Genomic DNA, 15,049 nt, shown 5'->3' on the forward strand with positions numbered 1-15,049 from the left:
CATATTCCAAGTGTGAAAACGGCACTACAGTTCCAGGAATATCCCCACAGTGGAAACAAAAAGTGCAGCAATAGCAACACTATACCTGTTACCATGACTCAGAAATGTCTGAACTCTCTTATTTGGTTTAACCATGATTTAACAATCATGCCGTCACTTTCCTTTCATCCTCAAATCTCTAGCTATCTTTCCTCCCCTTATTTTGACTCTTCTCTTTTTCTTTCTTTTTTTTTTATCTCTACTCTCCTTCTTCCCTTCCTTTTTTCATTTATTTTCCCTTCCTCCTTTCATTTAATTTCATTTTCTGTCCTGTCCTTTCCTAATTCCATTACTTTTCCTCCCTCAAGTCTCCCTTTCATTTTCTTCTGTTCCTTTTTTCCTTTCATCTCCTTGTTTTGCTTCCTTTCTTTCCCATACCTTTTCTCTCCTTCTTTGTTTCCTTTACTCTCTCCTCTTCTCTTTTCCTTTCTTGTGCTCTCCTTTTTCCTTTTTCTTGTCCCACCTACGCTTCCCTACTTTCATTTCCTTTCCAACTTTTCATATTCCCTTTTCCTGCGTTCTGTCCCTCCTCTCTTCCTTTCCTTTTGTTTCTTTTCTCATCCTTTCCTCTCGGTCTTTGGTCCAGATGAATGGGAAATCAATAGTGTCTGTGTTGACATCCAGGTGCAGTCGGAGTCAGAAACACACCCAGGTGATGGATGACGACAGCCTGTGTGCGTGTGCGTGTGCGTGTGCGTGTGCGTGTTCCTGATGTTGAGCAGACCCTGAGTCCTTGACCGTGACCCTCCTGCCTCTCTGTCTCCTTTACCCGGGTCCTGGGTGGAGGGGTCAGAGGTCAGGGGTCAAGCTGCAAGGCTGTTCTCCCTGGGAGTCTGGGGCTCTTGGGAGCTTCCTATGGTGAGGGTAACCTTTGACCCCTCCCTCGGGCAGGTCAGAGGGGCGGAGGAATGTGGGGATTAATGGATTTGCATGGAGCGAAGAGGAGGTGAAGACGGGACCCATACCCCTATCTGTTCATCCGAGTAGCAACTCAACTCCTTCCTGCACACGGGAACTGAATGAAACGCGACACAGAGCGTACTGTAGCTCCTCGCTGCGTGCCGGGAGAAATTTTATGATGAAATGTTGGACGGTGTCCAGTTATTTGTTGCACTCGTTACCCCAACCTGCCTCATCTATTTTGCAAATTGCATTCTGAATACAGCTCTCTCGCTTTTGAGGAACAACACTGGAAATATCTTCCCACGGATTGTGGAGTCCTGCTCTCCTTCAGTTACCTGCAACAAGTCCATGTCACAGGTGAAAAACAGGAACAAATAAATGATGGGTTTGAAATGAATGTACATGTGGGCAGACCATGGGTGGAATAATGAAGAGAAAAGGAACTACTGTTCCTACTAATGTCTACTGTTGCAGTGTTTGTTTGTTTTTTTTCCATTTTTATCTTTACCAGCGTCATTTTATCAGTTCTAACAGTCAGAGATAAAAGCAATTGTCTCACTATTTACATCACCAAAAGGCGTTTGGAGATTTGCCCTAAGTAGAAAAACAACTCACCTGCTGTAATTCAAATAATCTCAGTGTATAAAGTTGGAAACAGCTCACCAATATGTGGAAAAGTAAAGAAGGTCAAAATGTGGGCTGTACATGAATGACATAAAGCTCTACCACATAATTAGGCTGTAGATACAACACACATACCTGCTGCTGTGTGCTGGTTACAGGTATTTAAATGAATTCAAATAAAAGTTGTTTGTACTAGGGCTGTCAAAGCTAACGTGATAATAACGTTTTAATGCAAAATCGTTTTAATGCCACTAATTTCTTTAACGCATTAATGCAAATTGCGATCTTTAGGTTATAGCGGGCTCAGTTTTAAAGCTAGAGTGAAGATACTGCTGTCGTATAAATATCTATGAACATGAATAGCAATAATATATATATATATATATATATATATCGTATGAAACTAGAAAACCAGAGGAATTCATCAGTATAAACCATGTCATACTAGCTTGTCACGAAGGAGACTAAATAACGCTCCAAACTTACACTAAATTTTGTTGAGGAAAAATTGGCGTTGCCATTTTCAAAGGGGTCCCTTGACCTCTGACCTCCAGATATGTGAATGTAAATGGGTTCTATGGGTACCCACGAGTCTCCCCTTTACAGACATGCCCACTTTATGATAATCACATGCAGTTTGGGGCAAGTCGTAGTCAAGTCAGCACACTGACACACTGACAGCTGCTGTTGCCTGTTGGGTTGCAGTTTGCCATGTTATGATTTGAATATATTGTTTTATGTTAAATGCAGTACCTGTGAGGGTTTCTGGACAATATTTGTCATTGTTTTGTGTTGTTAAGTGATGTATAATAATAAATATATACATACACTTGCATAAAGCAGCATGTGTGTATATTTGTATTATTGGAAATCAATGATGAGGGTATTAAATACTTGACAAATCTCCCTTGAAAGTACATGTGCGATTAATTTGCGTTTAATCGCGATTAACTACAGACAACTATTCGATTAATCACGATTAAATATTTAATTCGATTGGCAGCCTTAATTTGTTCACACTTTGTGTAGGCTGGATCAGAGAAGCCTACTGGGATTTTTTTTTTTTTTCCGAACCACTGCTCATGGCCTAATGAAGTTGTTTGTATGACAGGTTGATGCATTGGACCATTAGTTTCAATTTCACCATTAGATTCAATGACACTTACATTTGAGAATCCATCCATCCGTCCCTAACCCTAAAATATATAGCATATACTGTATTACATTTACCCCCACTGTTTTCTCTGACAGAAATGTCATAGAGGCCTTTCATATTCTCATGTTAAAACAGAGAGAGAGGTTCATACAGACAGCAGCTGTGTCATGTTCTGGCTGTGCCAGTCTTTATTAGTTATGTTTATGTGATTTTGGTTTGTGTTTGGTTTCTTTTATATTCTCATTCCAGTTTCCTGTTTTATTTTGTAGTTCACTCCTCCTGTGTCTTGTCTGGTTTTACTTCCCTCCTTTGTTTGTTTTCCCGCCTTTTGTTGATTGTCTGCCCTGCCCTGATTTGTGTCACCTGTGTGTAATCATGTCTTGTATTTAAGCCTGTGTGTTCCCCTCTGTCCTTGTCGGTTCGTTTGTCTCTCCAGCCCCGTCTACCTTGTCCTATATGTTACCTGTTACCTCCTGCTCTGATCCTCGTGTTTCCCTGGTTAGTGATTTTTGGTTTTGGTCCTCTGTTTGGTTTTTGTTGTTTGTTTCTATTTGTTCTTTTGTACTTTGTTCCCCTCCCTGCCTTTTGTTGTTTTGCCTTTGGTAGTTTTGCATTTCTCAGCTTAGTATTATTACAGTTTTTCTCGATTGTTTACACACATTTTCTGAAAGCATGCCTCATACTCTCAGAACTCTACACACAAATCAAAAAACACACACACAATGGGCAAAACCCCTCAATTCTCCTGCAAAATGAAACTTTACATTCAAAACAATGTTATTTCTTCTCAAAATGGTATTTTGTTTTCAAATGACACACACAAACCATCATATGAATAGACATTTATAAGAACCAGTTGAACACTGATGTGCTCAATGTAAAACACTATGATGAATGGAAAACACTTCTTCTCCATTCATCATAATGACTTAGGCCTTTTTTTTGTTCAGTGTTACACTTACTACAGACAGTACATACATAAGTGTGTTGTAAAATATTTTAGAATATTGTTTTTATACTCAGAACACACAAATACACGGTAACAAATATATTTTATTTTCCCCACAAAAACAATGTACACAGTGTACATCCCAACCAACACAAAGTTGCACATACAGTGGTCTACATACAAAACAACAGAGGAATTTACTGTATACAGTTACAGTAAAAAAAAAAGAAAAAAAAAACTATGCTGCATCCTCTCTTCTGTTTCGGTCTGGCCACAGCACCTCATCCACATCACAAGCAATGTTTGCCCTTTTATGCTAAAGCTTTGATTGCTAATTGTAACACTGTGTGACAGGTGTTTGCCCATGTGATGAGTCAGTGTGCATAGTAGGGCAATTGACTTTAGAATTTTGAATGACAGTGTGTTCCTTGTGAAAACGAGATTTTCTTCATGAAAATTGTGCCAAATGCAGAGAATTGTGTGTAGTGTTTTGAAAAAAGTGTGTTTTAGAACTGCAATTTGAGTGTAAAGCAGGAATTGTGCTTGTAGTTTAGCAGAATTGGTTCAGGGGGTTGGTGCATGAGTTACATGTTGTGGTCATTGTGTGTCAAGTACCAGTATTTGTGTGTAAACAATTGAGAAAAACTGTAAAGCTCGCTTTTATTTCAACTATTTTCCTGCCTGTTACTCTGCATTTGGGTTCCATGTTAAATTCACCCCACACCGTGACAAGCTGTGCTCAGCTCTTTACCAGTGGCCTCTGACAGGTTTCAGATGTGTTAATTTCAGATGTGTTAATGTCAAGACGTCTACTGTAGGGTGCAGCAATAATTAATTTCATCATCAGAACAATGCTCAGAAATGTATCCAAGCATCAGAAAGGATACTGCAGTGATTCTTTGAAGTTTCCAGGTTAGGTTGGATCACTGTCTCTCACTGATGTGCTCTGATGTCAACATTTAGCGAAAATGTAGTGATCATTTTGCTGTAATGTTGCCTTATGTCTCAAATTAGAAGCAAAAATTCACATTTAAAAGGTCTTTATATTATAACATTATAAAAAACATCTTTTGTGTAGTTTTATGTTCAGCAGTGCTGTGGGAAATTGAAGGACACTAAATATGCTACTGTGAGAGTGACACTATGAACAGTCCTGACTGTAACTCTATTATGCATTTACAGTGAACAAGACAAGAACTTTACCTGTGCTTCAAAGCTCCAATCAGACCTACTCATCAGAAGCCACAGAATGAATCATATGATAACTCTGTTGCAGATACAGTAGATGGTTGCTGAACCATTAATAAACAGTGGTTAAGACCTAGCTTTGTACTAACCTCAATGTAACAGCTGGACACACCAACAGACTGAACTGAAGACCATCAGAGACAGCCGACTAGCATCTAAGTCTTCTGATTAGGGATGATCGCTCAACACATTCTCACTCCCAACTCGCCAAACACCGACGCTTGGTCAGTGGTCACACGCTTCAAACTATGACGCTCTAGGTACCCTTTAGTGTCAGCTCTCTCTGAAATGACTTGTGATTGGCCAATTTTTCCATCACGGGCTAGATTTTCTAAAGCCTGAAAACAGAGCCATGAGGAGGAGCAGAAGTCTAGTTTTCTCTCAGAACACTTGAATTACAATATGCTTAAAGGTTATTATGGAATGTTTGCCCAATGATGCCAAAAACATTCTGCCTACTGCAGCTTTAAGTAGGCCTACGTAAGTTGTGTAACAAGCAGCGCTCCACAAAGCGGGGGTTTATCTCTGTGGATTTGTCATCTATGAAGGTTAAAAAAAAACTAAATTAACCCCCATGCCCCTCGCAAAAATGCGGGCTAACTTTGTGAGAGCCCCAAATCTAAAATGGCTACTATTGGATGTTGGAAATTATTTTTTTAATGGTTTGGCCTACAATACTTAACAGTACATGGTTTCTGGGACTTTTTGGGTCGTCAAATTCATAAATTATACCGTTTTGATGATTTAACCTATTTTTGACCTTCAAATTTAAGTCACTGATTTTCAGCTCAGAAAGGTAAATTTTTCAAATTTGTCATAGAGTCTTCATATAAGGCTCTAATGAAAGCTTTGCTAATGCCGAGTGGAGTTATGAACAGTAGAAATACTGTAAGTACGCAAAGGTCATCTCAGAGGTGAAAAAGGTCAACCTTTGTAGTTGATGAGAAACAAACCTTCACTCTTCATGTTCATAAACTTTCTGGAGATGACCCAATATCTGATTAAATTCAATTGAATGATTAATGTGTTTATTGGAGGGATTTGAGAGTCAGTTATCTCAAAAAAGCAAGTTCTGAGGTTTAATAGGAGCAAACAGACATAATTCCTGGAAGTGCATTGAAACCCATTGAAACTAATGGAGAATGGCTCCTCAAGCAAAAGTTTTCACCTGCTGTATGACATATAATAGTTCTGTACAACTTTTATTTATATGGAATATGTAGATAGGAGCCCCTCAAATGTGTGTACTGAAAATAAAAAAAAAATCCTACATTTCTACTGCTTATTGTAGAGCATTTTCTACCGTTTTTGGCAAAAAAACTGTGGTCCCATGTGCCCAAAGATTAAATATGGTATGATAAGAAAATGGCGTATCTAAAAAACTACAAAGAAGTAAAATCAAGTATTTTGGTATCTATGAACTCACAACAAGTTGAATATGAAGAATATGCACACAATTACAGTGCAAAAAAATAGTTTAATATGGAAAACATTTAATAAACAATTTTAGCGTTTTTCCTCATTTTTAAAAAGAATCTTGATTTGACCATTGATAAAAGTGTGTTTTTTCATGTGATCTAAAATATTCAAAGATCTACTGTTAGATACTTGCCCAAAGTATGTCCATACAAAATTTCAAGACTTTTGACCAATCAGAACAAATGTTGTGTCATTTTTCCTTATCATACAGTCTTTGGGCACAGAAGGTTAAGGCACTTCCGCATTGGCTTCACTTCTGTGAACCAGAGGTTGCCGCCGGTTTGACCCATGCTAGGGACTAATAATCAAGATAGCTCAGTCTCTGATGCGACAATTTTGACCATTTTGTCTCTTGTTAGTCCCCCAACTTTATGGAAGTGCAATACTAATTCATTGGAATACCCATTTAATGGGAGAACCTTGTAATATCTAGACAGAACTTAGTTTAAAATATTTACTTTGATAAATAACTGATGAAGAAAAAAATCTCAAAATGTAATTAAGAGAGCTGCAGTCGTGTAAAACTAAATATGATTAGTGTTAACTGTATGGACACTCTTTGCACCAGCTTTGGTCCGGGTAAGTGTACTATGTGTTCACTGACATGCAGGTACATGCACTACTTATGTCTGACATGGTTTTCAAGGAAGCCTGATTTTTACAGTGGCAATAAAACTGGAACAGCCTGTGCTTGAGCCCTACGAACACAACTTCTACATGACTCAAACAAAGTTAGGGACAAGATAAAAAAAAAAGCAAAATGTGCAAAGAGTGGAAGAAGCTCAGAGTAAATCAAAACACGAATGACTTAAAGGAGCTAAGAGAGGCGGGAGGAGGAGAGGAAGAAAAAAGAAGAAAGGAAATGACACATGGCTGGTTGGTGGTGGTGGTGGTGGGGGTGCGTTATTTATTGCGACAAACCATTTAAACCAATTGGGCAGCAAATAGGAATGCAGGGGTTAATGGTCATCATTTTGTCAAAGCTGATTTAGGGCCCTTGGTTGAGGCCCCTGACCTCAAAGCTCCTCAGTAGAAGTTTGTCTGGCAGGGTGGGACCAGACTACATCCTGGGAGTCACATTCCAGAACGAGATGATGAACATCTTCTCCTGCAGAGAGACAACATGAAACCAGTTTTGGTACATTTTACAGTGTGTGTCGGAAGAAGGAGAAGACCTTTTCCTGAACCGGAAGACTTTCCACTAATCTGATCTCACTGGGTTATTGTCACAGCAACAATGACAACATCCACTGGTGTAGAGGGAATCTGCTTTGAGAGAACTCTGAACCTGAGCTTGTCCCTGTAAGTGCAGGAGAAAGAAAGACAGAAATTTAAAAGAAAGTCCTCTTTGCAGCTGATTGGGGTGTCAAGGTTCAGAACCCTAAACCTCTACCCCAGAACTGTGATGCCACACTGCACTATTAAGTACACTAATACACAAAAATGTAAAAGTCCATCTGATGCAAATGGTCACTACCATTGCTAAGATTATAAAGAAATGCCCCAAAATTCTTCAACTTCATAAGATTGTGAGAATCAGAACAAAAGGCTTCACTAAAGTAAGAGAAGTAGGCTAGTAGGTTTTGGGGCAAGCTTGCTTGATTGACAGGTATCACAGCCAATTACCAGCCAGCTGTGATGGGTGTTGCTTGCTCATAGCATGGCAAGTGTTATCTGTATAGCAACTTGCAACATCTTCCATGCTAATAATGAGCACGTTGATGTTGTTTACCATCATGTTTAGGCTAATGGGAATGTCACTAGTTTTTAAGGTATCTGGTCATAAACCACATTGGCTAAACACAAATGTATGCCTGGTGAAAGGTCAGTGGATGAAAGGATCAAATGTGTCTGAGCCAAATTTCGTATTAATCCATAGTTGCTGAGATATTTCAATAAATAAAAAAAAACGTCAACCTGCTGGTGACTGTGAGAAACAGTCAGGAGATCACCAAAGTCTGGCCCTAATGATCGCAAAATGGTCTGCAGCAAAGGCTTACGAAAGCTGGGAACCACATGAGATCCTTGCAGCCAAAAATGCTGCTTTCAGTACAGTGCAGTACAACCTTCAGTATTATGATGTCATTATCCAAAATCAGATAGGAAGATATAATAGAAGATAATCATATAACCAGATAACAAGGCCTACAAAGTAACAGGCTAGCCTATGGGCTTTCAAATATACCCAGGACTCCTTTTTGATAGAACTCTATGCTGAATGGATTATCCTGTTGAAATAAAACTGGACACTTGGATCTATCTTTGTCACCTATTTCAACCCTGATGAGTTTGCACACCTGTTTATAAATTAGAATAGGATAAAATAGAATAGAAATCTACCCTATCCAAATTTTTGTGCCATCTGGCCAGGGATTCAAACCGGCAACCTTCGACTACTAGTCTGCGTCTCTATCCTCTGGACTACCTACGGCCCTAGTTGCTCACCCATTATTTCTACTAGCCCGTCCTAATATCGCAGGCTAGAACCGGCCCTGCTTTCCAGCGCCTTCAGAAGGAGGTCTTGTGAATTTACGTGTGCACGTCAAATTCACGAGACCTGGCTCACCGTCCAGTTCTTACCACAGTGTCCATATATTGTAAGCTATAAATACATTGATCAGAGCCATGCTCTTATGGTGACCAATCAATCTTCACAACACTGGCTGCTGAAAAGGTCGCTGTCATGGAAACACTAGAGGCGGAGCTTCTGAGGTGCCCAAAGTAGGTTCATTACACATGCAAACATAAATATGAGCATCCTTCTTAGTGTTTCTTTTCCTCTTTTTCATCCTCAGTCTCTTTATGTCACTCACTCACACAAACACACATACGCTCCACCATCAGCAGCAGGTCATTGGTAGGTCAACTCTAGGTCTGGCATTTTGTCCCAGCATATGATGCCTGTCTGCAGTTGACAACCTTGTTATCTGTCTCTCTTCTCTCTCCCTCTCTCTAATTCCCTATGTCGCTCACTCTCTCAGTATGTCAGAGGATCTGTCATACCAAACCGTCGTGGCTATAAATAATTCATGGAATAAAATGTTTCTCCAACTATCAGCTGGTCCGTGGCAGGCCTGATCCTCACATTCAGAAGTCAAGGGCCTGGATGGGAGTGTTTTCTCTTGTTCATTTGTTAGCTGTTAGCTTAACTTGTTAGCCTCCGCCTAAACTATATAATAATATACATGAAAGTAATAATAAATAAAATACATATAAAGGCTCATGCTGAATGTTTCATGTCATGTTGTCCAAAGGTGAAGCATGCTGGTAGTTGGGGGTTGGTTCGCCATCATCTGGGTCAGTTCTGCATACCACAGCACCGAGCGGCGACCTGGGGCTGCCAGAATGACTGAAAATTGCTACCACCTCCAAAAAGCAGCTTTCTTGGCCACAGGTTCTCCGCTGTTTCTAACAGGGCAGCGGGCCGAACTCCGCCCTGCTTGTTAATGTAAGCGACCGTGGTAAAGTTGTTGGTAGAGCGTACAGAGTCAGAGTAGAGTAAGTACAGAGCCTGGAAATGTCAAAAATAGACAAAAAATTCACACAAAATTAAAAATGGCTGACTTCCTGTTAAGTTTAGAGCATGGCCCTAGACTTTTTTAAGTCTGCATGTGATACATGAGCCTATCAAATTTTGTACGTGTAGGTGAAACATTCCTTCGTTAAAATTTTGTAGGGGGTGCTGTCGCCCACTTGTAATGCATGTGCCAAATTTCATTCGTTTACAAGCATCTCTAGTCCTTCAAAAAAAAACGTCCTGTTTCATGGCGAATGATGTGTTGCCACGGCAAGCTCGGCAAGTTCAACTACAGCTCAAAAACTTTACCGTCTTTACCAAATTGCTCCCGAAGGCTTAGCCATCGGTGTGTGAATGAATATTTAGAGCAAAGTTGGCACCTTACATGGCAGCCTTCTGCCATCAGTGTATGAATGTTTGTGTGAATGGGTGAATGCTGACATGTAGTGTAAAGCGCTTTGAATGGTCAGAAGACTAGAAAAGCACTATTTTAATGCAAGACCATTTACCATCATGAACGCCTTAACATCACGCTGACCAATTTTGAGATGGATCTGGTTAACCCGCTGAGAGTAATATGCCAAAATATAGCGACTGTAACTTCTTGTTGCCAGTAATTGGCTATAACTTTGATTGGCCTGTAGATGACTTCAGGCCTGGACTCCCATCAAATGTGTGAAATTTGGAAAAGATCTGGTCATGTTTGAGCTGAGTTACAATAGTTTCTTTTTTCATGGCGAGTCATTGAAATTCGCCATGCCGCCACGGCACCGCCTTTGGACGAAAACTCACAATCTTCACAAGGAAGCAACGTGAACATCTTAAGGCTTTTCTGACAAATTTTGAGATGGATCTGATTAATCTGTGAGGAGGATGTTGTAAAAGAACACAACCTGCAACTTCCTGTTGCCAGTAGGTGGCGCTGTGACTATGAGTTGAACTTCGCATATGGATGTACTCAAGCCGGGGCTCTTATCACGCATGAGGAAGTTGGTTCAGATTGGTAAATGTACGCCAAAGTTACAACAACTTAGTGGTGTTCCAACATGATTTAACAGAGGACAGAGAACATGTTCTCAAATGTCTCTGGAAGCGTGACGCCGCCTCAAAACAACCAAGTCTCCAACTGAGAGTTATAGAGATATCACCACGCCCAGCATAAAAGATGACAACTCTCCCTCTCCGCACTTTATCAATGGAGCTGACCTTTGCAGACAGCCCCTTGCTGAGTGATTAAACCCAAGTCTCAACACAGATTGTCGGGATCGCTGAAATAAAGGCGAGCAGTTGGGGAGGGAGAGTAGACGACCTCCCGCAGCTCGGATTCCACCGTCATTTCCATCCATCGCTTTCCAGCACGCCACCACCACATACGAGCATTCAGGTAACCATTCCTCATCTAATATAGTGAATAATGACCTTTGATACTAGGCTGGTGTTGACTGCAGCAATGTTACATAGCACTCATTTTACCTAAAGATGTGACCAGTGTTATTCTACTACCATTACTACATTTATTCTGCATCATAGTATTCTACCAAATCAGTAAAATAAACTTGCAGTATGTATTCCTCACACATATGGTGAACTTTTTAGCACAAATTATTTTTCTGCTATTGATTAATTATCCATCTCCTGTCTTGAACATGCCCACACAAATCTGTTATATCACCATATATCTAAATTACATATATAGAATGGATATGATATGTATGTCAATATCAATGTCCCTAACCAATATCTAAAACATGTAAGCTATCTGTACATATACAGTAACATGTACATACTGTTTATACCACATGTCAAGAGATTGCAAAAATAGCTGGTTTCATATATGACCAATATATTTTTTACAGATATACACATTTATTATTTTTATGATATATACAAAACAAGCGTTCTTTGTGCATATTAGCATGGGCTATATCTGTCACGTTTAGGGTGAAGTGAACATAGAACCCAAATGCAGAGTAACTGGCAGGACAAGTAGGTATTAAATAAAAGCGAGCTTTAATTTAGCTGAAAACAGATCCAAAAACCACCAAAACAGGGAGGGGAACAAAAATACAAAGAAACCACAAAGTACAAATGAAAACACACCAAATAAACCAAACTGAGAACAACAAGAAGCTACAAACCAGAAGAGACTAGAAACACGGGCAGGAGGAACACTAGGACCAGAACCGGAGGAAACAAGAGACAAGGAGGACAAGGTAGACGGGGCTGGGAAGACAAGACGAACCGACAAGGACAGAGGGGAAACACACAGACTTAAATACTAGACAAGATTACACACAGGTGAAACAAATCAGGGCGGGGCAGACAATCAACAAAAGGCGGGAAAACAAACAAAGGAGGGAAGTAAAACCAGACAAGACACAGGAGGAGTGAACTACCAAAATAAAACAGGAAACACCGGAAAAATACCAAAATACACCAAAACCACAAAAGTAAATAATAAGAGGCTGACACAGCCAGAACATGACATAGCCTCCCCCTCAAGGGACGGATCCCAGACGTTCCACAAACAGACCCGGGTGTTGCGGAGGGGGGTCCGGAGGAGGGACTCTAGGAACCGCGGGCACCGATTATCTCAGGCGGACGGCCCGAGGGCAAAACCGGGACTGAGTCGGGGAACTCGGGCGAACGGCCCGAGGGCAAGGCAGAGACAGAGCCGGGAAAACTCCGGCGGACGACCCGGGGGCAGGGCAGGGACAGAGTCTGGGAACTCGGGCGGACGACCCTGAGGCAGGGCAGAGTCCGAGCCGAGAAACTCCGGCAGATGACCCGGGGGCAAGGCAAAGTCAGAGCCGGGAAACTCGGGGTCTTGGAACTGTGGCCCAGCAGTCACAGGAACAAGGTTTTTGGGCTGAAACCCAGGCGAAACAGGAGGTGACGGTTGCGGCCCAACCGGCGAACCGGACGGAGCAAGAGGTGGCGGTTGTGACCCAACCGGAACAGCAGGTGGCGATTGCGACCCAACCGGAACAGCAGGTGGAGGTTGCGGTCCTACTGAAACGGAGGTCGGCCAGACCCCCGACAGGAGACGTGGAATGGAGGTCGCCCAGACCCCCGACAGGAGACGTGGAACAGAGGTCGGCCTGACCCCCGACAGGAGACGTGGAACGGAGGTCGCCCAGACCCCCGACAGGAGACGTGGAATAGTAGTCGGCCGGACCACCGACAGAACCCTTGGAACAGGAGTCGACCGGACCGCCGACAGGCGACATGGAGCGGAGGTCGACCGAACCCCCGACAACACACCTGGAACGGGAGTCAGCCGGACCCCCGACAGGACACTTGGAACAGAAGTCGGCCGGACCACCGACAGAACCCTTGGAACAGGAGTCGACCGGACCGCCGACAGGCGACATTGAGCGGAGGTTGACCGGACCCCCGACAACACACCTGGAACGGGAGTCGGCCGGACCCCCGACAGGACACTTGGAACAGAAGTCGGCCGGACCACCGACAGGATACTTGGAACAGGAGTCAACCGGACCGCCGACAGAACACCTGGAACAGGAGTCGACCGGACCGCCGACAGGACACGTGGAACAGAAGTCGACCGGACCGCCGACAGTACACGTGGAACAGGAGTCGGCCGGACCGCCGACAGGACACGTGGAACAGGAGTCAACCGGACCGCCGACAGAACACGTGGAACAGGAGTCGGCCGGACCCCCGACAAGACACCTGGAACAGGAGTCGACCGGACCGCCGACAGGACACGTGGAACAGGAGTCGGCCGGACCGCCGACAGGACACGTGGAACAGGAGTCGGCCGGACCGCCGACAGGACACGTGGAAAAGGAGTCGGCCGGACCGCCGACAGGACACGTGGAACAGGAGTCGGCCGGACCGCCGACAGGACACGTGGAACAGGAGTCGGCCGGACCGCCGACCGGACACGTGGAGAAGGAGTCGGCCGGACTGCCGACAGGACACGTGGAACAGGAGTCAGCCGGACCGCCGACAGGACACGTAGAACAGGAGTCGGCCGGACCGCCGACAGGACACGTGGAACAGGAGTCGGCCGGACCGCCGACAGGACACGTGGAACAGGAGTCGGCCGGACCGCCGACAGGACACGTGGAACCGGAGTCGACCGGACACGTGGAGTAGGAGTCGGCCGGACCGCCGACCGGACACGTGGAGCAGGAGTCGGCCGAACCGCCGACAGGACACGTGGAACAGGAGTCGGCCGGACCGCCGACCGGACACTTGGAGCAGAGGTCGACCGGACCTCCGACAGGAAGCTTGGAGCAGAGGTCTGCCGGACCTCCGACAGGACGCTTGGAGCAGAGGTCTGCCGGACCTCCGACAGGACGCTTGGAGCAGAGGTCGGCCTGACCTCCGACAGGAAACTTGGAGCAGAGGTCGGCCGGACCTCCGACAGGACGCGTGGAGCAGAGGTCGACCTGACCTCCGACAGGAAACTTGGAGCAGAGGTCGACCGGACCTCCGACAGGACGCTTGGAGCAGAGGTCGACCGGACCTCCGCCAGGACGCTTGGAGCAGGAGTAGGCTTGGATTTGGATGGAACACTGAGCAACTTAGGAGAACGCCGCCTCTGAGGCCCACGCTTCCTTCTGGGAGATCCCACCCCTAGCATGACATCTGGCTCGAAGCTAGTGTCCTGGATGCCAGCATGGTGAGGAGCAGACTGGAAACCCAGTGGGCCTCCCAGGGCAAGGCGGGTTCCCAAGAACAGATCCGGGGCTGATGCTAGCCTAGAGCTAGCTGAATGCTGGGGTCGGACGCTCAGGAAGCCAACAGGCCGGGGCTGAGGCTGATGCTCGGGCCGAATCCGGATGCCCAAAAAGGCATAAAAGCTCTCTGCTGGGGTCATTACTGGTCGGTTCGTTCTGTCACGTTTAGGGTGAATTGAACATAGAACCCAAATGCAGAGTAACTGGCAGGACAAGTAGGTATTAAATAAAAGCGAGCTTTAATTTAGCTGAAAACAGATCCAAAAACCACCAAAACAGGGAGGGGAACAAAAATACAAAGAAACCACAAAGTACAAATGAAAACACACCAAATAAACCAAACTGAGAACAACAAGAAGCTACAAACCAGAAGAGACTAGAAACACGGGCAGGAGGAACACTAGGACCAGAACCGGAGGAAA

At 43.9% G+C, this 15,049-nt stretch overlaps 1 protein-coding gene and 1 long non-coding RNA gene across 2 annotated transcripts; one reads left to right on the top strand and one right to left on the bottom strand.

Annotated features, from left to right (window-relative positions):
* Positions 1 to 4,807: 4,807 nt before the first annotated feature.
* LOC119474903 lies at positions 4,808 to 12,286 on the top strand. The gene is made up of 3 exons (XR_005203682.1): positions 4,808 to 4,821; positions 11,200 to 11,201; positions 12,120 to 12,286. It is a non-coding gene; the product is annotated as an uncharacterized LOC119474903 (long non-coding RNA).
* A 638-nt stretch (positions 12,287 to 12,924) lies between these two features.
* LOC119474405 (myosin light chain kinase, smooth muscle-like) lies at positions 12,925 to 14,793 on the bottom strand. Its single transcript, XM_037746430.1, has 4 exons — positions 14,674 to 14,793; positions 14,212 to 14,634; positions 13,180 to 13,431; positions 12,925 to 13,016 (listed from the first exon to the last, which is right to left on the bottom strand). The coding sequence occupies exons 1-4, from the start codon at positions 14,765 to 14,767 to the stop codon at positions 12,925 to 12,927; spliced, it is 861 nt and encodes a 286-aa protein (XP_037602358.1). The 5' UTR covers positions 14,768 to 14,793.
* Between the last annotated feature and the right edge of the window lie 256 nt (positions 14,794 to 15,049).

The sequence above is a fragment of the Sebastes umbrosus genome, chromosome 16 (genome assembly GCF_015220745.1).
Source record: "Sebastes umbrosus isolate fSebUmb1 chromosome 16, fSebUmb1.pri, whole genome shotgun sequence".
Lineage (NCBI taxonomy): Eukaryota > Metazoa > Chordata > Actinopteri > Perciformes > Sebastidae > Sebastes > Sebastes umbrosus.

What these genes read in the sequence shown, in the direction of transcription:
- LOC119474405 (XM_037746430.1), bottom strand. Translation starts at nt 14,767, where the DNA reads ATGACCCCAGCAGAGAGCTTTTATGCCTTTTTGGGCATCCGGATTCGG. An exon ending in CCGGCAGACCTCTGCTCCAA is followed by an intron (nt 13,432 to 14,211) that starts GCGTCCTGTCGG and finishes CTCCTGTTCCAG; the next exon opens with GTGTTCTGTCGGCGGTCCGG. An exon ending in CCGGCTGACTCCCGTTCCAG is followed by an intron (nt 13,017 to 13,179) that starts GTGTGTTGTCGG and finishes GTCGGGGGTCAG; the next exon opens with GCCGACCTCTGTTCCACGTC.